General features: G+C 42.2%; 2 protein-coding genes across 2 annotated transcripts; one reads left to right on the top strand and one right to left on the bottom strand.

Moving 5' to 3' along the window:
* Positions 1-17: 17 nt before the first annotated feature.
* SLC25A32 (solute carrier family 25 member 32) lies at positions 18-15,636 on the top strand. The gene is made up of 7 exons (XM_066990647.1): positions 18-203; positions 3,084-3,234; positions 4,301-4,386; positions 5,495-5,655; positions 11,629-11,742; positions 12,336-12,481; positions 13,718-15,636. Exons 1-7 carry the CDS (start codon positions 29-31, stop codon positions 13,851-13,853), a joined length of 969 nt encoding a protein of 322 aa, XP_066846748.1. The 5' UTR covers positions 18-28; the 3' UTR covers positions 13,854-15,636.
* A 1,397-nt stretch (positions 15,637-17,033) lies between these two features.
* Positions 17,034-22,314, bottom strand: CTHRC1 (collagen triple helix repeat containing 1). Its single transcript, XM_048068764.2, has 4 exons — positions 22,093-22,314; positions 19,373-19,594; positions 18,305-18,521; positions 17,034-17,473 (listed from the first exon to the last, which is right to left on the bottom strand). Exons 1-4 carry the CDS (start codon positions 22,213-22,215, stop codon positions 17,331-17,333), a joined length of 705 nt encoding a protein of 234 aa, XP_047924721.2. The 5' UTR covers positions 22,216-22,314; the 3' UTR covers positions 17,034-17,330.
* Positions 22,315-24,912: the final 2,598 nt, after the last annotated feature.

The following is a 24,912-nucleotide window of genomic DNA, read 5'->3' as shown; positions in this document are numbered from 1 at the left end:
GCCGCTGCTGCTGCTGCTGCGGGGGGCGATGAGCGCGGCGCCGGGCGCCCAGGGCCCCGCCGCCGCCGGGGGCCCGCCGGGGGTGCCGGTGCGGTCCCTGCTGCGCCACGTGCAGCTGGAGAGCCTGGCGGCCGGGCTGAGCGGCGGCGTCGTGTCCACGCTGGTGCTGCACCCGCTGGACCTGGTCAAGATCCGCTTCGCAGGTGGGGACGGGGACGGGGGCGGCGGGGGGGTGGCGGGGGGCGGCGGGGGGGTGGCTGCTGGCTGGGGGGGGACACGCGGAGGCCGCGGGTGGGTGGGCTGTCTGCAGCCAGCGTTCAAAGTTCGCCTTCGTGCAGGGGGTTTTCAACAGTCAAAACAGAACAACGGTTGTATTGTTGGGCTGGCTGTTAACAATAGGGGTGTTGGTTTGCAGAGAGCCCTAGCTTCTTCGGCCTTCCTTAGGTCAGCATCTTCCTGTTGGTTTTGTCATTAATATAAGAAGCGTTTTGCCCTTACGTCTTCTCTTTTATAGAGGTTTTGTTGTATTTTTGGGTTGATGCCTTAAGTAGGTATGCGGGTATCAAAAATAAATTCTGAACTATTGAACAAAAGTCTTGCAAAACCTAATGCGTTACGTTTTTCAGCAGACTTTTTGCGAAGTTGGATTTAAATAGCCTCTGCTGTCTCATAGCGCGGTCGCATCCTGGGCTGCATTAGGAGGGTGCAGCCAACAGAAGCGGTCCCTTCTCTCCGTCCAGTGCTCCTAAGGCTTGTAGGACACCTGAAGCACCGTGTCCTGTCTGGGGTTCACCAGTACAGGAACGACATTGACGTGCTGGAGTGATGCCAGGGGAGGCCACCGGGCTGGACAAGGTGCTGAGCGCGTGGCACAGGGGGACAGACAGGAGCACAGAATAGAATATCCCGAGTTGGAAGGGACCCACAAGGATCATCGAGCCGGTCAGGCTCCAGAAGAGAAGGCTAAAGGGAGGCGTTATTGCAGTCTGTGTCATTGGAAGACATGGAAAAGGTGAAGCCAGGTTCTTCTTGGAGTGAGTGATAGGGCTAGAGGGAACAGGCGCAAGCTGGAACATAGAAAATTCCGGTTAGCTACTAAGAAAAACTTATTTTTTTAACCGTGAAAGTAGTCAAATGCTAGAAGAGGTTGTTCATAGGCTGTAATCCTTTCAGCTTTGGAAATGTTCAAGAACTGACTGGGCATGTCCCTGATTAGCCTGATGTAATTAAATGTGTTTTGAGCTGGGGATTGTATTAGAAGACCTCTGGAGGCCCCTTCCAACCAGAATTACTTTATGCTTTTATATGATGGTTTCAGTTTTGTCACAGATTTCCATCTGTTAGGTTTTGCGTGGACTCACTAAGACTGACGGCTTTTTTTTTTTTTTTCCCCAAAAAAAGTTTGTTCTGGGTCATTGAGATCTGAAGTCCACGTTTTAACAGCATAGCTCGTGTGTTGGTTTGTGATACCCAGCTATTGCACCTTGTGGCATAGGAGAGAATAACATGGTGATGTGCTTTGGATTTAGATGTCAGTTCAGGATGTAAGCTCTACCTCCCTGCTGCGTGTGAGTGGTCCACAGCTCTATCTTTTCATTGTTGGAGGCCACACTGAGAAGTTTTTGAACAAGACCTGAGTTATTTGTTGGTACTCCAGTGTTAACCTTACTCTGCCTTAGCCCCAGCTAGCTTTTCAGTCAGACGGTACAGAGAGAAAGGGATCGTTTCACATGCTTCTTTGGTTTGAAAATGATGATCCCTATACTTTGTCTTCAACCAGGAAGAAAAAGCTGAGATCAGAAATCAATGCTATAAAGATCTTTGGTAGCATCATTGACAGACTTGCATTCATGTCTCTGATTTTCCACCTTGTTTAATGTGCTTATAAACCTGATTTAATGTCAGCATGGTAAAAAAATAAAATGGGAAGGTCTAGCAGTGCTCATTCAGTAGGAGGAAAAGGCATTTAATTATGTTCTAGTTTTGAGTGATTGTTAAGATATCGAGGACTTGTCACAATATACTCAGAAAAAAACATTTTATCCTTAGTTCTGAAGTCTGTCACAACATACAGTGCCGTACACAAAGTTCAAAGGAAGAGTGAATAAAGAATATGGCACTGAACAGAAAACATCTGAAATTAATGATTGCCATCGTGTCCTGGTGGGGATACAGAAACTGTGCTGACTGTGAAACTTCACAATTAATCATACGTAAAGTTTCAGTCTAACCTTCTGTCTATATGTAGAAAGAAAGTGCCTGCTATAGTGGCATCCTAGAATAATTTAGGTTGTTGTCAGTAACCAACAAACTGTCTTGCTGTTATGACAGGAACGATGGTAGCTACTGCTTTAAGCTGTATGAAATCTGTGCTCTAAAATAAATCTATCGAACAAAGACTTGGGCATTCTTTGTCTTGTTGACAGTGACATTTTCTGAATATTTGGACAAACAGCTGTTTGGTTATTGGGTGAAAGCGTGCACATTTGGTGTTTTCAATCAATTCAGTGAGAAAAGAAGTAGAACATGAGAATTGATGATGGGAATAACCTTTGAGAGTTCTGGTGAAAACTGACATTGGAATCAATAAGACATGGCTTCCTGAAAATACTCAGGTCTTCACAGAACATTCAAAAGAAGATTTAAGTTACGAATTCTTATATGGGGCATTACCAAACTCTTTGTAGAAACCTGTTGTCAAAGAGCCCACACGTATCACTTGAAATATGATGTGAAATCCTTTGGGCGCTAAAAAGAAAGGACAAAAAAAAAACAACATAGGTCAAAGCTGCTGCTCACCAAAAATGTACATTAGTGCAGTTAGTCTTGTGAGATTGATGGAAACTTTCTTCTTGCAGAGCTTTAAACTTTTTTTTCTTCTTTTTTAAAGTTTTTTAAGTCTAGATTTATTGAAGTTGTAAGCCCCAACACGTGCATACTTTTAAAATACAGCTGATTAGTTAGGCTTTTATGTTCACTTGCAGCTTTGTTTGGAGGCTGTGAACTGCTGGGGTGGCTTTCACACAGCTGAATTTCATGCTGCCGGCAAGTGTTTTTCACTGCAATTTCTTTTTTTTTCACAGTGAGTGATGGATTGGAGCTGAGGCCAAAATACAATGGGATCCTCCACTGCATGACTACTGTCTGGAAGCATGAAGGGCTACGAGGCTTATACCAAGGGGTAACTCCCAACATGCTGGGAGCAGGGGCTTCCTGGGGACTTTACTTTTTCTTGTAAGTAGAACTGTAAAATGTGTCAGATCCTGTGCAATGTACTGTTCAGATATAAACTCCATCTACCCTGTGAGGGTATGTAAAAAAATGTCCTAACTGGCTTATAAACTTGCGATTCTTTTAGTACATCCAGGTCCGTTACCCGTCATTACGGTTTGCTGTTTCAGAACGTAAGCAATTTGAGTCAGAGACCTGTTACTTTGTCAAGTACACTGCATTCCCCTTGATGCTGTGAAAACACTAAGGAACTTGAGAGGTGGTGACATCACTTGTGAAGAGTCCTCTAAAAGCGCAAATAAACTGTGCTTAAAGCCCCACAGAAAATAAGAACCTAAACTGGCATGTTAAGAAGTAAAGGACATGATAAAGTTTCCTACTAAAGCTAAATATCTAACTGCTTTTTAATAGTTCTGCTAAAAGTTATTTCGTTGTTTTTGTTGATGTCCTTTACTTATAAAGACTATTTTTTAATATTCAGTGTTTTCTACTGTATTAGCTGTGTAACTGACCTGATTTACTGCTGTCCCTATTAATTGAAACATTTTTGAGAATGGTTATTTGGTATTCCTATGCAAAGGTCACTTGCCAGTTGTCTAGACTGTTTTCGTTGAACTTAAATCCTCAAGCTTCATTGTGAGCTCCTATTGACTGTTCAGCTCCTAGTGACACTTTTAAAACCTCAAACGCTGGAAACTGGATCAAGAGATGAAAACTCAGTGAAAACTTCTATTAGTTTTAATAAGTAGGCTGTCTGGTGGGTTTCTTTTAGAAATTACTTCTTGAGATAGCTGTTTCAGGATGTAGCCCCATTGATACTGATAGTAGTCCCTGATCAATTTAAATATGTGTTACCATAGTTGACTTGAAAGAGTTAACTGTTCAGAAATCAATTAATCAAGCAAACAATGATAGTTTTCTTAGAAATCTTTTCAAAGGTTATGTACCAGCTATTGTTCTCCCTCATGGTAAATGAGAATGAGGTAGTGGGTTTGTTTGTGCCTTTTTTTTTTTTAAAGTGAGACAGATTTGTTTTTACCTTTACCGAAATATATTATACATTTTCCAGTTACAATGCCATCAAAGCTTACAAGAAGGAAGGGAAGCTGGAGAGTCTCAGCGCAACTGAACACCTAGTGTCAGCTGCAGAGGCTGGTGAGTTAAATACAGAGAAGATTAATGTTTTCTGCTAGCCTGTCCATATGCTGCTCTTTGCCTTTGTGTGTCAATGCTGTTCTTTCTTACAGGTGGCAAGTGTAAGTGTTTGAGTCACTTACTTGAATCACTTATTGTCTGTAAATAAATTAATGATGTCTGAGATAAATGGATAATTAACTGTGGTCCTTTCAGTTTTGCTCAGTAGTGGCAGTTGGTAAAATCCCTTCTGACCTTGTTTTCCTTATGTATAAGTGCTTTCTGTATTTAGTACTATATTGAGTCCCAAAATACAGCTATATAAATCAGCTGTTACTAGCTTGTTAACTCATTAAACTTTAAATTCTTAGACCTGGAAAAGAGTGTAGGCCTGTTGAAGTTAATAAAGTAAATGAATTGGTCATAGGTCTTTGAAAATCATTATCTAAGGTCCAGGTTTTCTTTGAAACTATAGATCCAAAATCAAAGTACAACTTTAACCATCATGACTTTTAATACATTGTTTCTGACTTACTTTCTTGTACATGCTTCTGTGTACTATTTAATCTAGGTAGTTGAGAAGATTTTATTAGGATGTTGTAGCATTCGCTTACTGTTGAAATACAATGCATATCATTTGATGCAAAAAATAGTAATGTCACTTTACAACTGCATTAAAGCTACAACAGGTTGCTTGTGTTAACCTGTCAATATTAAGTCAGTTTCCCGTGACTGAGATGTCCACTGAATTTTGAATAATTGTATGCTTGGAGACTGACTAAGGTAATTAGGAGTACATTATGAAAATACTTACGTTCTGTCTACTACAGGTTGCACTATTGAGTGTGGAACAGTGAGGGGAAAAAAGGGGATGTGCTGTGAATGTGCATAAAGCTGGATGCTCTATAGACACAGCCCCAGCAGGAGTATGTTGGACTTAGTTTTGAGCTTTAAAGGCAGAAAGAGAGAACAGTGGTGTGCCTAAACTTTGCCTCTTTCAAGTAATATGAGTACTCTTGTAGAATAAGTAGTTTTGTCACTGTAGGAGCATGTGTTACACTGAACTGAACAAACTGGGACCAGCTTTGGCATGGGCTTAACGATCAGTCTAACTTCCATCTGTTCTCAGGAGCCATGACTCTCTGCATTACGAACCCGATATGGGTAACGAAGACGCGACTTGTATTACAATATGATGCTGGTGTTGATCCATCAAAGCGGCAATACAGAGGAATGTCTGATGCTCTTATAAAGATATACAAGACAGAGGGCATACGTGGCTTGTACAAGGTAACAACATTTAAGAAAAAACTCCAGGATTGGCTAGCACCCCTCAATAGCATTGTGTGGCTTTAAATGCTTGTCTACAGAAAAAAAAAAAGCCCAACTTGCGTCTCTTTTTTTTTTTTTGTATTAGCTTATTTGTATTCTGTGGGTCAAAGCAAAGATCAAGCAAACAGGCTTAAACTTCAGAAGAGGAATTACAGTATTGAAATGTAGGAAATCACTGAAGTGTAATTTATGTCTAAGCTGTCTTCTGAAAATACTGAAATGAGAGTAAACTACAAGCTATTCTTTAATTTTTTGAGTCTCCCCCAAACTAGGATTTGGATAAGAGAGCAGCAATAGTGTAATCTATATTGCTGCTAGTGACTTTTTCCATTTCATCTCTTATCCCTGTCTTTCTGACATCTTGTGCAACGTAACATATGACTAAAGTACTTGCTAATTTTTTCTTCTACAATGGACGGTTTCACCAGTGCTCATTTGCCCCCTAGTTATTCTGGTCTGTAATCTGTCATCTCTAGATGCATAAAATTTACAGACTTCTAAAAATGGTCTGCATATGTGTGGGGTTCTTGTTCCGTTTAATTTAGGGAAACAGATGGCAACTGGATTTGGACTTTTTGCCTCCCCCTTCCTTCAGGCCATGACATCAAGATGCATTCATCAGTGCCTGGAAGGTGTGAAGAAACCTATTTTAGTCCAGTCTGGCTCTTTTCTTGCAACTAATGCTATAGAACAAGAACACTATCTCTTAGGAATTGTCCTGATTATTGAACATTAACTTTGTTTATTAGCAGTGAAAAATACAGTCCTTTATGCTAAAGACTAGTATGCCACATACTAATGAATACCAAATTCTGACGCCAGGAACAAAACGCTCATTCCTAAGTTGAAATTGTCAGGATTTCTGATTTGCCTGCCTGGATGTCTGCTCTTTTTCAAGTAGATAAGTTTTAATTTATTTCCTCTGTTAGGATTTCTTTCTATGGAGTTACTTTTCAGATTTTTCATGCATGTAGTATGTGTTACTTTTAGCACTAGATCCTTTTTTGTAACATTAATCTGCAAGTGGGTAGTTAAACCAGGTAATTTCTTTGAAGGAGCAAATTACCTGCTTAATTAGCTGTTCTGAAAAGAAGGTAACCTAGATAGATCCTGATTGACCTATATAACCATTCACACTGATCGACTTCTGTTTAACGTCAGGATTCTCTCAACCTTGTCGGTATTGGGGAAGAAGGTACATCTTCAGGTGGCTTTTTGACTTGTCCATAATGTGGCCTTCTTCCATTTTCTGCTTTTGGGAGGGAGTTCACTTTTGTTTCCTCCTCCTTGCTTGGTTTAAAACTCAAGGGTTGAAGTTTTACCAATCACCCTGTGTTGCAGGAGCTGTAATGCAGATGAATGTCTTTCTCCTCTTAACCTTAATTTCAGAAAGAGTTCCTTAGAGCAGATAAGGAAAATGCCACTGCAAGTTGGAAGTAAAATCTGGAAGTTGTTTCCTTCTGATGCATTTGAGATTAGCTTTCCAAAGAATGGTGGTGTTCTCCAAGCAAATCCATATCTTGCTCTCTGTTGCACAAGATGCTGTTGATGTTCTGAGCAATTCTTTTTAGTCATTTGTGGCAAAAGCCTAGTAATGTTAGGATGCACCAGCCTTTCTAGTAGGGATCAAAGCTGTCTGTTAGGTATTGTTAGTTTATTAAACTGTAGTTCATCTGAAGTTGGCTTCCCTGATAATTTATGCTGCTTGAACTTGGCCTGGATTTAAAAAGAGGAGTAGGAGCCTTTCTTTCTCCTGTCATCCCAGTAATCATCTAGTCAGTGATCTTCCCCACCCTCCATCCATAGGCTTTGTCCTTTGATTTCAGTCCCCCAGATGACCAGGGTCGGAGCTGCTCTGCTGCACTCCAAGCTGAAAAATAAACCCACCACTTTGGGGTTATGCAATTTGAAGATGCCCAGTAGATCTGTTGGAGATCTGAGCTCTGAAAATGGTTTTGCCTAATGAAGTTGAATGTCATGCAACCATCACCATGTTAAGTACTATATGTTTCTCTTCAAGTCTAAGGCAGGAGAGACCAAACATTTTAAAATAATCTTGACTGTAGGAGTTTGCACTTCAGAAAAAGCACACAGTATCTCTGAGCTCTTGAGAAATTGTTAGCTGTCTAGTATAGAGTGGCTGACTAACAAAAATGTCAGTCAAGAATGTAACTAACATTCTTCTTGGCTTGTGTGATTCTTTGTATTTTCAGTTTCATTCTCTTTCAGTGATGATGTAGAGGCAGCAATTAGAGCAATGCTTAATGGACAGCAGTAATATAAATGGGAAATGTGGAAAGTTTAAGAAGATTTAAAAAATGTAGAGTCATCAAGACTGAGAATAATAATGCAGTATGCTAACAACAACAAAAAATCCTAGTAGTGTTACATGCTCATTACCAAGTGAAAATATATTTTACAATCACCCTGGACACTTCCATTCAACAGTTTCACCTTTGGTAGGCAAGTTTCTGCAATCCGAGGATAAAGTATTTTTTCCAGTCCAATAATGTCTTAAGACATTTAGCTCTCTTTATTTGCTATGGTTTTTGCTTGTGCTCTTTTCCTCCTTGCGAGTGTGAAGTTTATAAGCTAAGTGACTTTCTATTTCTTTGTTTTTCCATATTGCAAAATCAACTGGGATTGGATCATCTTGACTTTAAGTGTGGCCCCAGGCTCTAGACAGAGAGAGAGGGAAGAAGTAACTTTCACATAAAAGATGTCATCAGTCTTTGCCTTGAAGGAATCGAGATGCATAGTGGCATTCTTCCAGTGTCTTTCTGCACGAGTTGTCAGAGCAGGGCATTCCGGTGCTGCTGGCATTGGCATGCTGAGATCCCAAATGAAGATGGTGCTACACAGATTGCAAGGGGAATCTGCTACATTCTCTCAAAACATACCAGAGGCTGTTCTGGCATGAGCTCTCTCAGACACTTCAGGCAGTGTTGTGAGTACCTCGTCACCAAATGAACCTCGTTCCCTGCTTTACTAAGAAGCATAGGCTTTCCTCTGTATACGTTTGCCTAGGTTTCTTTTCGTCTTGGTGGAGACATTTGAAATTCTAACCAACTGGATGCTTTTTTCCTACCCTGGATCTTCTGTGTGTGTAGCTGTTCTAAGAGAACTTTAAAGTATGATTTTTTCCACATTGTTTATTGGTCAGAATTAAATACGTTACCATTTACGTTTCTAATTACATATTTAATTTTGTCCATTATTCTAATCTTCCAAAACAGAATTCAAGCATTGAATTCTTCATTGAGCAAAGATTGTTCCTGCTCATCTCTTACAGAAAAAGTCTTCTAAAGATAGGCTTTGAATATAAAAACTAACACGATTTCTATAAAGAAATGATTTTTTTAAAAAATATCCTTACAGTCATATTGTAGATGAAAAACAAATGTCAAATTTTATCAGGTTTTATGGCAAGAAAGTTATTTGCGTGAAATTGCAAGAATAAGGGGTAGGAATATCTTTCCAAAACTTCGTCAGGCAGATATTTCATTACTGAGAAGAAATCAGTTTTGCTTTGAAACACTTTTCCCTAAGAACACGTGGACTTGAAATCCTCCTTTTTTATGATTAATAGCTGTGTCAGCTTTTATTATGCTGAGGTTGATTGGCAGATAGTTGTCTCACTTTTCCTTAGTGCATCTTTTAATACTGGCTCAACACTAAAAGTCCTTCAGTGTTTGGAAGTTTTCCCCATCACAACAAGACTTGCAGTGTTCTGGTATTCATTTACCAAATCTCATCAGTAGATACTTTAGGACTCTTGGGTACAAGTTATCCAATCTGCTGGCTTAAATTTAACAGTTTAGCACTCTTAAATGTTTAACATTCTTCTCTCATTAGTGGGGAAAATATTACCTCATTCTCCTATGATATAAATACATCATTGTAATTCTTTCCTAGTACAAAGCAATTGTTTCCTCTGTCTCATAAATTTTTAACTGTCTAGTAATGGGCATATGTTTGTGAAGATTTTCCCTGCTATCACTATACACAGCATTTCATACTGTTCCTGGTTCTGCTGACCCAGATAACTTTTTCTTTGATACTTTCAGTAATACTTTTTTGTCTGTTCCTCCTGTTACTTTTTTATATTACTACCTAATTTTCTTTCTGATCGAGGATTTCTGAAAACCTGAGTTGTCCTTTCCCATCTGTTGTAGCATCAAACTCCACAAAATTCTGTAATTATGCTCACAGTTGACAAAATTGAGGCATTTTTTTAATTCCACTTGTCCATATTTAGGGAACTATTCTTTCTAGGTTAGTGGTTGTGAACTGGGGACTTTAGCTAGTCCCTAATTCACTTGATCAGTTCGTGGTCACTGATGATTAATTTATGACCATTGTTTTTTACTGTGAGAAGAAATTAATACTCATTTATTACAGAGAGGTCCTAAAAATCACTGTCTGCATGACTATATTATCTTGAATTTAAGAAATCTGTAGTTTCCAGAGAGTTAATCTCTGAGTAATAGAGGCTCAGTGTGATTTTTATGCCTGCTGTTTTCTTTTTTTTTTTTTCCTGAAAGTTAGGAGTTTGTGAATTAATTTTTCTTTTTGTCCTATTACACAGGAGACATTTCAGTTGACTCCTACCAGGTTTCCTTCTCTTCTCCTGCTCCAGGTTCTTAGTAGTTTATTGATCTGTCTATATTCAACATTTTGGGCTTCTAGTTTAGTCTAATACAGTTTTGTGTCTGGACACATCTTTTATATTCCTCTGTCTTTCCTGAATTGGTCATGAAAAAGAAGATAAAACTGTTCAATACCACAGTGTTTTGAGACGTTTTGGTTCCTCGAGTCCTTTTTAGTCACGTTTTGATCATTTGCTCTGTTATAATTTTCCCTTTGCGACAGTTTTCAGCAAGCTTTTGGCTCCTATAAGTCATTTGCAGCCAGGATGATTATTCCCCACTTATTTGTATTTTTCCAGTGTAAGTGACCAACTCTCTAACAAGAGAATTAGAACTTCTCAGAACCCATGCAGCTGTCAGTTCATTTTCAACTGAGCTACTCCTGCCTTCTCTTTCTTCTAGAGACGCTTCAGAAAATACCTGTTTTCCTCCTTCACTTCAACTTTTCTGAAAGAAAGTTTTTGTAAATTTCCACATTAAGTTCCTACTGTCCCTTACTGCCCCTTACAGCTGTCAGCATTTCACAGACTGCTTAATGACTTCGTTCTTGCAGTTTGTTCTGCTGCGTTGCTTTGGGATGTGCTCTGAGCAGGGTGAGGAATGCACTCAAACCGATGATCTGAATTATAGGTTTATTTTTTTAATGTAAATCATCCATAAGACCTTGTATGAGTTACCTTTCCATCTGTGCACTTCAGCTTTCTACTGTGCAAGTGTGTAAATATGTTATAGATTCATATATATAAACATTTATGTTATATAAATATATATAAACACATCTACGTATCTATCTATCTCCAGGACTTGATCACAAGAGTTTTTGTACCTCTACTTCTAGTAGCCTTCCTCACTGAGACCCCAGCTTATGTAATTGCCTTACTGGTCTCAAGTGGGTATTAAACAGCTTATCTCCAGTCCCTGGCAGTTTGATTTGCAAATCAGCTTGATCGTATTTTTATAATCCTGATCCACATTACCAGCTTTTTGAGACCTGTCCTTGTGCTCTGTTAGGTGGCGTCCCTAGGCCACTTGCTTTACTTTTCTTCCTCATTAGGTGTCTTAGCCTGTACGTCATTCAAGAAAAGTAACATGCATTACACTTTGAATGCCCACCCTGAAGAATACCAACAACATGTGGGTTTTGAAACATACTACACAGCAAGAGCTGTGCAGTCACGATTTTTAAAGGAATGGTGGATATATTATGTGTATAAACTGAACTCTGTCAAGTCGTATGGTTCTTGTGGATTGCTTTACAACCTTGGTTTATTCCCTTTTTTAGGGATTTGTGCCTGGTCTGTTTGGAACTTCACATGGAGCACTTCAATTCATGGCTTATGAAGATTTGAAATTGAGATACAACAAGTATAGAAACAGAGTATCAGATACAAAATTGGTAAGATTATTGAGAACAAAAATACATTCATTGGCATGTGAACAAGTGGAGATTTATTCCGTTCATCTAGGTTATAGAACGGCCAAGTCTACAATGTATTATTGTATTGATGCATTAGTTGAAATATAAAATATATAAGGAAATATGATTTTTCACTTTAGGAACAAGCAACTGTTTGCTGCTGTTTTTCTGTAGGGAAATCAGGTTATTTTGGCAAGTGGTTTAAGAATTTTAGGGGGAGGAACGTTTTTTGAAAATTGTCTTTCTATATGGAATCATACGCAGTTTTCCTAAACACCTACCTATAAAACTAGTCAGGTGCAAATTGGGCAAAGCTATTGTTACTTTTGGAACACCTGAAAGAGTTCTAGAAGAGTTTCATTTGATAAGAATGAGAGAGCACAACAAGCATTTTACAATGAATTACCTAAGGCACTCTGTATGCTCTGTAACATTGCCAATTTTTGAAATGAGTTTATTGGAAATGGAAAAAAATCTGTTGTTTAGTTTAAAATTTTAAAATCAAACAAGATTTTGGGAAATTGGCTATTTTAAACCATAGTTAAGGCAAGCCTGTTTTTTTTTTCTTTTAGAACACTGCAGAATACATAACGATGGCAGCTGTATCCAAAATATTTGCTGTGTCAGCAACTTATCCCTATCAAGTTGTACGAGCTCGTCTTCAAGATCAGCATAATACATATTCTGGTGTGTTTGATGTGATCCGCAGGACATGGAGGTAGGCATGCAGCATTAAAAACTCGCATCGTGGAAAGTGAGTCTTACTGATTCACCGTGTTTACTTGCTTCCATGCTGACTGGTTATCTGTATGAAGCCATTTTGTGGGCTCTGCCACTAATAGCTGTAATCTACGGAGAAAGGAAGAGAGAGGAGAGGGTCAGTGCTAGCCTGCACACTTCTGTTGTTTACTCTGCCTCCTTATTCTCTTCCCCACAAATTTTGCTTAGAGACTAGCAAGGTTTAAAAACACGCCATTGAGTTGGTTCTTTGGGGTCTCTTTAACAAGTCTCATTTGAACTGCTTTAGGTCATCATATATGACAAAAGAGTTGGGCTGGTGGGAGTTGTGGCTGATCGAAATTCATAGCAGGAGGAAGTGAGCTAGCCAGGGCTGATCACACTGATGTCCCCGCAGTACCCTGCGGCCTGCCTTCCTGGAGGATCATTAGAGAGCTGTTATTACCTCACACCTATGCATATCTTCTCACAAACCCTCTTCGCTCAGCTCTATAAGGCGTGTAAGAGTTTTAACACAGCACTCCGTAGTTACTAGGACTAGTCACCTTTGCAGCGTGCAACCAATGTTAATCTTGCTTTGGACGGTATTTCTAGGTTGCAGCATACTGCTAGAGGGATGTGAACGGGGTCAGCTAACTCCTGGGGTATTAAGGGGTGCTGTGTGAGTGAGGCTGTGTTGTTCCAGAACCACCTGTGGCTCAGAGACACTGCAGCCATTTCAACTGAAGCCAATTCTAAGTGAAAATAACTCTGATATCTCAGTGCTGTGCCCTTCAGTGCTGCAGTTTACAGGAAGGCTTATTAGTTCTTACAAAGCATGAATGTACGCAGACATTTTGAGCCCACCACAGTACTCATGAAACACAAATGCAACCTAGAGCACTCAGAAGAGTGGTGTATAAACCACACCCAAGCACCTTCCAGGATCTGCTTTGACTACTCATCACTCTGGGTGTCCTAGGTCCATATGAAACTAGAAAATAGGAAGCTGAAATTAGAAGTCTTCAAAACTTTCTAACAGAAGGGAAGGTGAAGGGTTAAGATTTGATACGCTTTGACTCTGTAAACACTTTAGTAAGAAATTATTCTGAACTTGTTATTCCTAATCTGAAGTACATTTCTCTCAGTGAGAGAGCGAGAGAAAAATAACAGGCTTTGATTTATGTCTGATTTCTATTAAAATATACTAATTAAATGTTTTTCTGTGTCGTTAAAGGAAAGAAGGAATTCATGGATTTTACAAAGGAATTATCCCCAATGTGATCAGAGTGACTCCTGCTTGCTGCATTACTTTTGTAGTTTATGAAAATGTGTCTGGTTTTTTACTTGGTTTTAGAAAAGAAAATAATTAAAGGTATAAGCTTGTGTTCAGAAGGAATCTATCCTTTATTTTTTTATATTTATGATCTGGAAGAGATTTATTTCAGCAGTCTATTTTGACACTGAATTGATTTAATATTTTGAGGAAAGAACCTGGAGAAATTAAAACCCTGCCCACATCTCCTCTGCTGAGAGTTCCTGCCTTGCTACATTTCTCTCTCTTCTGAATCAACAGTGTCTGCTTGAAACAGATGTCTGCAACTGTGAAGTAGCATTGTGACTGGGTGAAGGCAGCTGTGCAACAATTCAATTCATCCTGGCCTGCCTGGAATAATGGGCTAATCTGCTCTGACAAGTCGCAAAATAACAGTTGGTCAGATTGTGCTACGGAAAACTTCATATAAAAGCAACTCTGGAATCCATCAGAACTTCCTTAAATCTGAGTCTTATGGAGAAAATATGTATGTATTTGTTTACAGCATTGTCTTCTGAATCCACCTCTGTTATCTGTCAGGTTTTAGATTATGGAGTGCTCCACATTCCATCACTTATCCAACACAAAAATGCTGTCTCAGTGGGGTGCAGTTTGGAAACTCAAATGTTTTGTAAGACAGTCAGCTGTCCATTCCTGGTTTTGAGTAATTGCCAATTGAAATCCAGTTCTTGAGTCATACCAAGACAGACTTGCGGTGTGGTTGTTGGCTTGTTTTAATACCAAACCAAAGTCCGTTGTGTGCATCGCTGGCAACTTACTTCATTCGTTTTCTCTCTCTTCCCTCCCCACTCTGACCAAGATGTTCCGTCTCTGTCACTGTTGCATCTGACCAAATATTACTAAGTAAATGAATATTTGAAAGTAGGCTTACTTAAAAAAAAAATATATATATATATGGTTTTTCCTAGTAATGCCATAGTGATACAGTTTTCAAGCAACTTTAACAACAAATATGACTACTCATTTTGAATAATATTCTTTGAAAAAAATCCATAGGTAGTCTAAAAATACTGTGCACAGGACTTTCTTAAAAATCATTAATGTCTTCTGATTTAGTCTCAGGAAATGACTAAGAATATACCAGTTGCTAACACAATAGTAAGCAAAATTACAGTACATCTCAGTAAATTTGAATAACAGTGCTTATTTTTATGGCAGTAATTGCTATCATGGATATGTACTTTTTGGAAACTTAGGTGTTGTTTTTTCTTTTTTAGTTCTTCATTGAGGAAGTACATTACTGAGCATAGCATCTGCCTTCTGCTGTTATTATGAATGTATGAATAAATATCTAGAAAGTAGCACTTAACTGAGGAATAAATAAGTTAGCAAAGGTTATTCAACAGGTGGGGATAAATAATCAATTTCATAAAGAATAGAAAATACTATTCAGCAAAACACTTGAATAATCTCTTAGAGAAGTTTCCTGTTTAACACAAGACTAACCAGAAGCAGGAATTAGGGAATTGGTTTAACTTCTAAATTTGGAAAACTACAGAAACTGCTTAGTATTTTGAATCTCAATTCTGTAGTCCTGTTGCTTGTTTCTGTTGATACTATTGCCACATCACACTTTGTGTATGCTTAACTTTTTAAATAATTTACTCCTTTTCCTCCCTAATCCCATCCTTTCTACTGTTACAGTTGATAATACATTAAGCTATCTCACTTGAAAGGGCATGTGACCATTATATCTGTTATTTGTTTTGTTTGTTTAATTATAAAAGCTTCCCTTTACACTTAACTGAAGATCAAATTTACTGGAAGTTTACCATGCAAATTACTGCATAGAGCCCTATCAGCTACTACCTTCTTTTGCCTTTCGTTGGAAGTTTTTTATTTGGGTTTGTGTTTTCTAGTATTCAGGATTCAAAATACATTGTGAAGACATAGGAATAAACCATACGAAAATAAAAAAAGTTGTGCACTGACTGCCCTGGATTAGCATGTTGCAGACTCAGAGCGGGGTGCGTGTGATCCAGGATAAATGTAAAAACAGTCTCCAAGTGTGTACACAATCAGTGACTGTATGTTAACTGACATCCTCTAAATTCACGCCATAGTTTAGCTTACAGTAACTAGTTTGTGTTCATATGCCCTAAAACCCCTCTTGCCAGCCAATAAAAACAGTGGCAGTTCTTCAGAGACATAAATGCCAGCTGTGCTATTTGCTGGCTTGCAGCAGTATCGCATGTAAGCTTGCAACAGGGAGAACCTGAATGCTCTGCTAGCTGCAGTTGTGTTCCTCTAGCATTTTAACAAAGCTGCGGATGAGCCATCAATTTGAGACATGCCTTGGGAAAATCTTATAACCAGCTCAGAAGAAAAAACAGGATTTTGTATTAAAAAGCTAAAATAAATATCTCAGGTGTAATGTTTTTCCTTTTAGTTTCTGGACAGGGTGTATTTCTGCATGTTATACATGCTTTTTCTTTTTTATTTTGTTAATGTGAAATTGATTTTGCAATGTAAACGTGGATATTATTTACCCTTAGAATCTGTACCTTTTTTTTTCTTTTTTTAAGACTTGAGTACATCGTTTGTAGCATTTGGAAGAGAGTACTCTAAAATGTTTCTGTTAACGGTGCACTAGGTGGAAGATATGCCATGATTAATGTTGTCACTCTGCATTACTTCTTGTCCAGTCTGGAGGCTGCTTTCAAATATCTGCAACATCATTCTTTCAGTTTGGCAGTACGCTCTTTGGAAAGCCAAGGCTTTTCAGCTGGCTTTATTTGTGTATCTTCCAAACAACATATCTAGCTTTAACACCAAAGTGATTGTATCTATCTGACAGGCTAAATTCAGAATTATTAATTGGAGAAATAAAACCTAAGTTTTGTAACTGTAAAATTACTCAGGTTTTGCATGATGACAGTGGAGATCAATAATAAATGTTTGCACTGAAACCTAGTCTCAAGCAGAGGACGGAAGGAAGGAAAGCTTAGATATTTTCTTTCTACTTATTTTTTCAGAACATATTTAACACCAATCATCATCTAGGTGACAGTTAAGTCACAAGAAGTTTGTTGAGAGATATAAGACTTAGCAGAGCATCCGCTTCTACATTCACATTCATAGGAGCAGGTGTTGGGTATGCATTTCAAAGACTAAAGCCAAGGCTGGGACTTAGAAGTGTTCTAAAAGAAAAGAATTGTGTATTATAATACCGTGTCAAATACCTTGAACAGTTTGCTGACTAATAAAATAGCCTGGATTTTTTTTTTGTAAAAGGTCTTATTTATTTGATACAAAAAATTACAGTTAACTCCTAAAATGGTGTTGGTATATTTTCATATATCAAAAAAGGAATTATAAAAGTTAATGAAGGTTTTTTATATTTATTTTCTAAAATGATTATTATAAAAAACCTCTGCAATGTGCAAAAAGAAAAAGGTAGACAAACACTATAAAAGAAAGAGTTTGGTGCCTTTTAGTCAAAAACTTGCATCCAACTCTGTAATTTGTATAGAAAATTGTACAAAATAAAAATAGAGATTACAAAAAGGTAGGGTTATTTTGGCAATTCCTCAATGATGATACGGGAGACTGAATTCCATCCAGTAGAAGCATCTCCCCTTGGATAATCGGCGCAAGTCCCGACCCAGATGGCAATGTCCACCAAGCCGGCGTTGATCCCCTCACACAGACCTTCCACTGGTTAAAGACAAAAACCACGTTACCTCAGCAGACACAAACACGCCGTATTTTGGAACTGGCAGTGGACACAAGTACTTAAGAACAGCAGTTCATTGCAAGGTCATGCTATGTAGTTAAATCTAAATAGCATTTTTAGAAATAAAACCTGGGTATTACTTGGCAACGCAGGTTTCAGAGCTGTGTGCTACCTTTATCCATGCTTCTCACTGATGTCTGTTACAGCACATGAAGCTGGGGGAAAGCAACCCTCAGGACAGCCGAACAGGAGGTGTAGCTGCTACTTTAAATGTCCAGATTTACAAATCTGCAGCTGGGATACGGCTTCAATCCCATCCAGCCACCATTTTTGCAGTGACAAAAGTCAGTGGGGCAGGCCCACAGCTGTACCTGGATTGGCACTGCAAAAGTTCCCTTTTAGCACTTATTTTTTCCCCTAGCACTACTAATTGGAGGTGGGTTAATGAAAACAAGCGTGTCCTACCCCTGGGGGGATGAAAACCTATCATAGCAACAGATGTTAGATTTCGTGCAGTCATGAAATACTACAGAGAAGAAAAGGCCCCTTGCAAAGAGCTGGGCTGCTGGCTTCATGATACTTTAGCTTTGCTCTAAGCTGAGAGCAAAATACAGCTTAAACCTCTGATGCAATGGTGTTAAAACCTGATAAATTAATGCAACTCTTTTGGTTTTATAAATAATTCTCAGAGTGTATCAACCAGCAAAAGGTATCAACTTCACACTAGGCCCCTCTTCCTAAGATGCATTTATTAACTAAATTTGCTACTGGCCTGTAATCCACTGCTGTTCGTGCAGCCTTGGCATACATACCTGAAGAAGTTCGGTGTATATTAATAGTAGAATTCAGTTCTGGACTTCCTTGATCTAAATATATTATGGCTTCAATAGGAAGTGGCCCAGCACATTCCGCTCCATTGAAAGTGAAGTACCAGCGCTGACAACAGGCATTTTTGCATTTTAGCCGAAGTGATCCGCTGAAGAGAACTCGGAGCGCACTGTTTGAGCGCATCTTTGTAAACGTACATTCCTAAGAGGGACAAAAAAGTTTTGGTAGCAAACTCTGATTTTGAACCTACTCCCTAGAATGGCTTTCAGAATGTTTTGGCCAATAGTTTTATTCCCTTCCCTTTAGAAAAAAAAAATGGCCAATAGTGTCTGATGCAAAGATGCAAATCAGAAACAGCACCTCATAGCCGATAACGGAGAAGGGGAATTATGGAAATTCTTAATTTTATTTAGACAATACCTGCTGTTAAGTTGGTAACCTAGTAACCTTCTGGGATTTATGTAAGGGGATATGAGCTGTCCAAAAGCTGCACTCAAGTCCTTGTATACGTGGACAGTGCAATTTCTGCCTCTGATACCAGAACTTCTGGATAACTTGGTTCTCACTCCAGCCACAACAGCAGGAGTTCAATCAATCCAACCACTCTGGGCACTGCTTCATAGCTCGTATTGGGAGGTAGGAATTGGGAGGTGGGATTTCCTCCCCTCTTCTACCCTTGCACCATTGTTTTTGAAGGCTTTGTACTCAGGGGCTGCAGCGGTGGACAGAACATTTGGGTTAATCTGGACAACGCTTAGGTCTGCTCCTGAACAACGTTCATCCTCTTTGGAGTAATATAGCTAAAAACTACTTACACCAGCTCCATCGTTCTGAAACATTACTGTGGAAATTAACAACCGGGCACAGAACTGATAAACACAGTTGAGATGGATCTGAAATAACCTCTGGGAAGTTTACCCTTATGTGTCAAAAAAGGCTCCAACAGGAAATGTGTACTATTTGTGCTACCCTACTCATAACATCAGACTTTGAAACTGCTGTGGTACTGCCTGAGTTGGCAAAGTGCAGCGTCCTAGGTAATGTTAACTTACTGCTATTTTCCCAAGATCTATGCCGTAATTAAGTGCACTCCACGAACACTGCTTGAAGTTGGGTGTCCAGGACTCCTCGACGCTCTCTCGCATGCACTCTCCCTTTTCCCCCTTCAGCCCGTCCCGTCCTGGGATTCCCGGTGTCCCAGGGATCCCGTTGGTTCCTGGGTTTCCATCCCGTCCAGGAACACCGCTGGGGCCTTGTAAGCACATGCCATTGTACTGAAAAACAGAGCAGAGCTTGACGACACCATCCATTAACTCTGAGGATAACCAAGTTAATCAAACAACAACGAAAATACAAAATACCTTGTTGTGACACAAGCTAATGGGTTATTTCTGGATCATCAAGAAAACGGTTCCAGGAGAGGAAAAAGCAGGAAAAATAAAATGTAAAAGATAAGCAACGCCAGCAGAATTTGCTGTAAATTAAGACTCCAATTATTTTATGAAATGATAATCATACTTTAAAATAGAAATCGTCCCAGTCAAAGGATTAAAAACCCTGATAGAAAAACATCAGAAGGTTGAAAACATTCAAATGCCGAAACGAAAACGATCAGTTGACTTGTAAGAGCCCTGCTATGCGTTGCTCTGCTCCGTGCTGTATGCAGCACGAAGCATGGTGGTGCTGGCGGGGGCTTGGGCAGCCGCACGCTGCCATAACCTGAGCCCAGGCTTCCCACGCACAGCATTGGAAGCACATGCACAAAATGGTGGCACGCTCGCAATCCCCAACCATTATGGTACTGGAAAGGGCAAACGCTGCCGTCCCAGGCTGCACGCTAGTACACGTTGCCTTCATACCTTTAAAGATTTGGCTTCACCCTGCTTGGGCAGGCGGTTAGTGCAGCACAGGGCACCTTTCCCTCCCTGGGGAGCTGTGCATCTGGAGGCACCCGGGCCCTCCCCACAGCGCACTTCCCTGCCTGCCAACCCCATCCCAAACCTTCACAGACAGCTCTCTGGTCGGCTCTGCCCCACCTAGTACCGATGTCTGTTCAGCCCCTTTTATCCCCCCAGAGAAGGAGCAGGTCATGTCACCGTGCCCCTCCTGCAAGCTGTCAGTCCCGCAGGAACCTCATGCTCCCCATCCCTTATCCTTTGTCTCTTGGGGAGCTTTGATCTTCTGGGGTTTACTGATTTTTTTTTTTTGTGTTTTGGTGAAACGCATGGACTGTGCACGGATGACCGTGCTGGTCACTGCAGGCTTGGCTGCAGCCACTCCGTGGATACAATCAGCAGCTACAGGAGGGGCTGAAGGAAGGAGAAAGATGAGCCCTAGAGTAGTAACAGGCACTGGGATTTCCTCGCTGCCGTCACCACAGAATGCAGTGCTGGAGCGGCGGGATGTCTGAATCACGAAGGTGGCATTTAACAAAAAGGCAGATGGCTGGACGGCCGCTTGGCGAAGTACGTGTCAGCCTAAAGATCACGAGAATTAGGCGAAGGCATTCCCGCTTGGTACAGCCTGGGCTTTCGGCTCTTGCTGCCGTTCTCCCGTGCCGAGCCGAGCCGTGCCAGCCGGCCACGAGGGGGCAGGCCCGGCTCAAAGGCCGGGATGGAGCCGTCAATCTTCCCAGCGAGAGCATCTTGAGGAAAAAAAAAAAATGTGAGCGAAAGGAATTATTGCCTCGGCTTTGGTCTCCAGTCCAACTAGATCCGCCTGCGCTTGCCAGATGGAGTATTGCTCATGCCTTCCTGAGCCGGACGTGCATAAAAAATCTTTTAAAACGAAAACGCCCGCAGGAGCAGCAGCTCCCATCTCGCTCCTGCCTTCATCCTGCTCCCGAGGCGCTCGGCGTGGAGCTGGCGCTGAAGCTCCCACCCGCACTGCGCTGCTCCGTCTGCCGTGCCCGAAAGCTCGAAGCAAGAGAAATGCCCCGAATGAGCGGCCCTAACGCTGCTCAGACACAAACCCCGAGCTCCTCCACGTGTGCACATTCCTTATTCTCCACGCAATCCAATGGCCACAGGGAAAACGAAGGGGTGACGGTGTGCAAGGGAAGCAGCTTTGCTCCCGGTGGTGTTTCGGCACATCGCCCTGGGGGTCTCGCCGGAGATCGTGGAAGAAACGTCCAGGTTGTGGGTTTTCTCCAGGAGGCGAACGGCAGCCCAGTGGCTCATGGAAATCGCTTCACATCTGCTTTTCACATTCCAGGGACTGGAAATTCTCTCTCCTTTCTTTCTATCCCCGAGATGGGATAGTCCCGGCGCACACATTCGGGTTTCTGGTTGCAGTGGAATTGCAGAGGCACGCAAAGGCTCCGCGGAAAAGCGGAACGAGTACACGTCCAGACACACTTTTCCCGGTACCCAGTGGCTGTTAAAGGGCAGTTCTTCGCTTTCTTTCTGCTTCTGTCGCTCACCGCTCATTCAGTAGCCTCTCCTCTCGGCGACCAAGCAGCACTTACTGCTGACGTTACACGGCTCCACAGATTTTGCCCCTTTCCCAGTGGCGTGCGGAGGGCACCCCCCCCCCGGCTCACAGCGCACCCTTTATTCCTGCGGGGCAGCCTCCCCTTAGCCTCAGCCTCTCCCCCCGGTGCCCACCCGGTGCCTCCACCCTCATCCTCCACAGAAAGCCCCCAGAAGGGCTCCCCCGCCCCGGGCCGGCCGCTCTCCTTCCCTCAGCGTCCCCCCCTGCCCCTCGCCACCCCCCCGCCGCCCGAGGCCCCTCAGGCCCCCGGCCCCGCCATTTTGCCCCGCCGCCCTCTCACCGTGTCGGCCGCCACCTCCCGCTGCCGCAGCGCCTTCTGCTTGCCCCGGGGGGGCTCGGAGCCGCCGGGCGGGGGGCCCGAGCCCAGCAGCAGCGCCAGGAGCAGCAGCGGGGCGCGGAGCATGGCGAGAGAGCGGCAGCGAGGGGATAAATGGAGCCTTTCACGGCTCCCAGCCCCAGCTCCCTCCCCGGGGAGGCCGGGAACCGAGCGGGAGCGGCCAAGGCAGCGCCGGCCCCCGGCAGCCATTGGCAAGGGGCCGGGGGGCTCCCGCCCCCTCGGGCCCCGCGGGGGGCTGCGGCCGGGCCCGGCCCCGCTGCGGACACCCGGGGGCTGCAGAGGGAGGGCGGGGTGGTGGCACCAAACCCTGCCGGGCACCGAGACCTGAAGGCTTTTATCCACCCGCCTCGCCTCGCCCGGCTGAGCCTTGTCGATTTGACACAATAAAAGTTTTGGTTTTTTGTTTAAAATAACGCCTCTTTTCTTGGTCGTAGGGGTATATGGGCTATACGCTGAAGTATACGGGCTATACGCTATGCTGTATGCCCGGTAGCATTAAGAGCGGCAGCACCAGGCACTCGAAGGATAACGGGTGTGTTGCAGCCTCTGGGGTTTGCAGAGGCGGTTTCCAGAAGGGGGAGATACGCCTCAATACATTTTTTTGTGAAGTATTTGTCAAAACCACACATTTCTGCTGCAGGAATGCACGTTACGAGACGCTGAGCCATCCGCTCTTTCACACTGCACAACCAGAGTCCTGTGTACACAAAGCCTCCTTACATGGCAGCACTTCACATACCTGTCTCTAACAAGCAGGTATCTCCACTTCAAACTAAAAGAGGGGAGATTTACATTAGAGTTTATGAGGAAATTCTTCAGTCAGAGGACAGTGAGGCCCTGGCACAGGCTGACCCTGAGCAACCTGGTCTGGTGGGAGATGTCCCTGCCCATGGCAGGGGGTTTGGAACTGGATGATCTCTGAGGTCCCTTCCAACCCAGGCCATTCTATGATTCTTTCCACTCCAAGCAGCAGCAGGAGGGTGAGATGCAGACCCCGAGCTGCACTACTCCCAAGTGGCCCAAACGCTGGGCCTGACGCCAGCTGTATTTCCGAGGTACAGCTGGAGGTACACCCTGCCTGGTGGAGTAGAGCAGCACTGCACCCAACATGCTTCGTAAAGCAGCGAGTCAATAATAATGCCGCCCTAAACCAGGTGGGAAGATTTATGGAATGATGTACGTGCTTAATTACAGCAGCAGCCCCAGTGAATATCCATGAACGTGCACGTGCAGAACGTTTCTTGCGCAATGGCAGGGCACTGCTGGTAAACCTTCAGTTTGCCGGGTCGGTGGCGCTGCTGTGAAGGTGGTAACGTGTGACTTCTCTGCAACTTGCCTGTTTGCACAAGCATGGCATTGTTGCCCAGGTGTCTAGGGATCCCCAGCATCAGCACGGACCCTTCCCAGACTGCCGAACTTTTGTATCACCGAGGGTATTTCTTCATGAGGTGTGCAATAGCAGAAGCACACAGCACAGCAGTGCTGTAGACCTTCATAATGCCATTGCTTATTAGGTAACAAAATGTGCACATGCATCTGTATGCATTTTCCCATCTGGGTTTGCTCACCCTTAGAGTTTAGGTCTAGGCTAGAAGCTTTCAAATGCGAAATTTGTAAATTTCCCACTTTTCCAGGGGAAGAGTGCTGTAAGAAAGGTCCTAGCAAAGAACGGTAGGACATCTGCTTTGAGTTGTGGTAAATGTACTGCACAGTTCCTTGCACCCATTTGACTTGCAAGGCAAATTACAATCTGGAAAACAGAAATATCAACATCCTCCCCAGCCTGGTTCAGTCTAAGTCCTTGTCGTCTAACAGGCTTACGCTGTGTGCTTTCAACACATCTAAATGCAGTTTATACTTCTGAGGGCAGTCACTATTGCTAAATGTCGGTGAGACCCTCAAATTGAATCAGAAATACTGATCTGCTTTGCCTTAGATATTTCCAGGGCAACAGGAGCTGTTGTAATAAACTTGGCTGACCATCTTTAAGCAAGGATCCATCTTATATCAACCAGTGATTCCATCGTCTTACCTGTGTGGTTATATGATAGAGCATTTATTTTTTATATGCAACCTTACCAATAGAGGTACATGCGTCTGTCATTTAAATGTCACTAAAATCTTCTAGACAAGCAGGCTGCATAGCCCAGGCATGCTCACCATGTCACTGTTGGTGCACTGCACGTAGTAGATGCTCATGACACTGGGTTTGTGCCATGTGTGAGGTCCTCCCGCTGCGACTGATATTATTTTCCCCTCCTCACATAGCCTCTCAGCACCCCAAAAAACAGCCACACAGTCTGGAGAGGAGGATGTGCTCATATATGCCAGTGTTTCCACTCACCCTATCTATAAAAGGTTTAAATTCAAGGGCCTGCCCATTGTGTTGCTGGGGCTCTGCTTTTCTTGCACACTCTTTGACTTTATAAATACTGTTTGTTAGAGTCATGGTTTTTTTTTTTTTTTTTTTTTAACTGGTAAATAAATGGCGCTCATTCATTCCTCTTCAACTGCAACTGCAGTAGGAAAAAATAAGAGCATTTTCTAATGGAAACCCATTGCCCATGGCTAGTGCAGAGGCTGGGACTGACAGACCAGGTCCATAGTACAAGTCTGGTGAAATAGACCCAAACCTGGTGGAAGAGCCCCGAACAGATCTGGTGGAACAGATCACCTCCTTACACAGGGAGGAGAAGCTTTAACCACTCAGACATGTTTTCTCCTCAGACAGGAACTACATTACTTCTGGCTTTTCACAACCAG

The sequence above is a fragment of the Anser cygnoides genome, chromosome 2 (assembly GCF_040182565.1).
Source record: "Anser cygnoides isolate HZ-2024a breed goose chromosome 2, Taihu_goose_T2T_genome, whole genome shotgun sequence".
In the NCBI taxonomy this organism is placed as follows: domain Eukaryota; kingdom Metazoa; phylum Chordata; class Aves; order Anseriformes; family Anatidae; genus Anser; species Anser cygnoides.
Note: the sequence above shows the minus strand (reverse complement) of the source record. Positions and strands in the feature narration are given on the sequence as shown.

What these genes read in the sequence shown, in the direction of transcription:
- CTHRC1 (XM_048068764.2), bottom strand. Translation starts at nt 22,215, where the DNA reads ATGCTCCGCGCCCCGCTGCTGCTCCTGGCGCTGCTGCTGGGCTCGGGC. An exon ending in GGGAGGTGGCGGCCGACACG is followed by an intron (nt 19,595 to 22,092) that starts GTGAGAGGGCGG and finishes TCTGTTTTTCAG; the next exon opens with TACAATGGCATGTGCTTACA. An exon ending in TAGATCTTGGGAAAATAGCA is followed by an intron (nt 18,522 to 19,372) that starts GTAAGTTAACAT and finishes TGTCCCTCTTAG; the next exon opens with GAATGTACGTTTACAAAGAT.
- SLC25A32 (XM_066990647.1), top strand. Translation starts at nt 29, where the DNA reads ATGAGCGCGGCGCCGGGCGCCCAGGGCCCCGCCGCCGCCGGGGGCCCG. An exon ending in TGGGGACTTTACTTTTTCTT is followed by an intron (nt 3,235 to 4,300) that starts GTAAGTAGAACT and finishes TACATTTTCCAG; the next exon opens with TTACAATGCCATCAAAGCTT. An exon ending in GCATACGTGGCTTGTACAAG is followed by an intron (nt 5,656 to 11,628) that starts GTAACAACATTT and finishes TCCCTTTTTTAG; the next exon opens with GGATTTGTGCCTGGTCTGTT.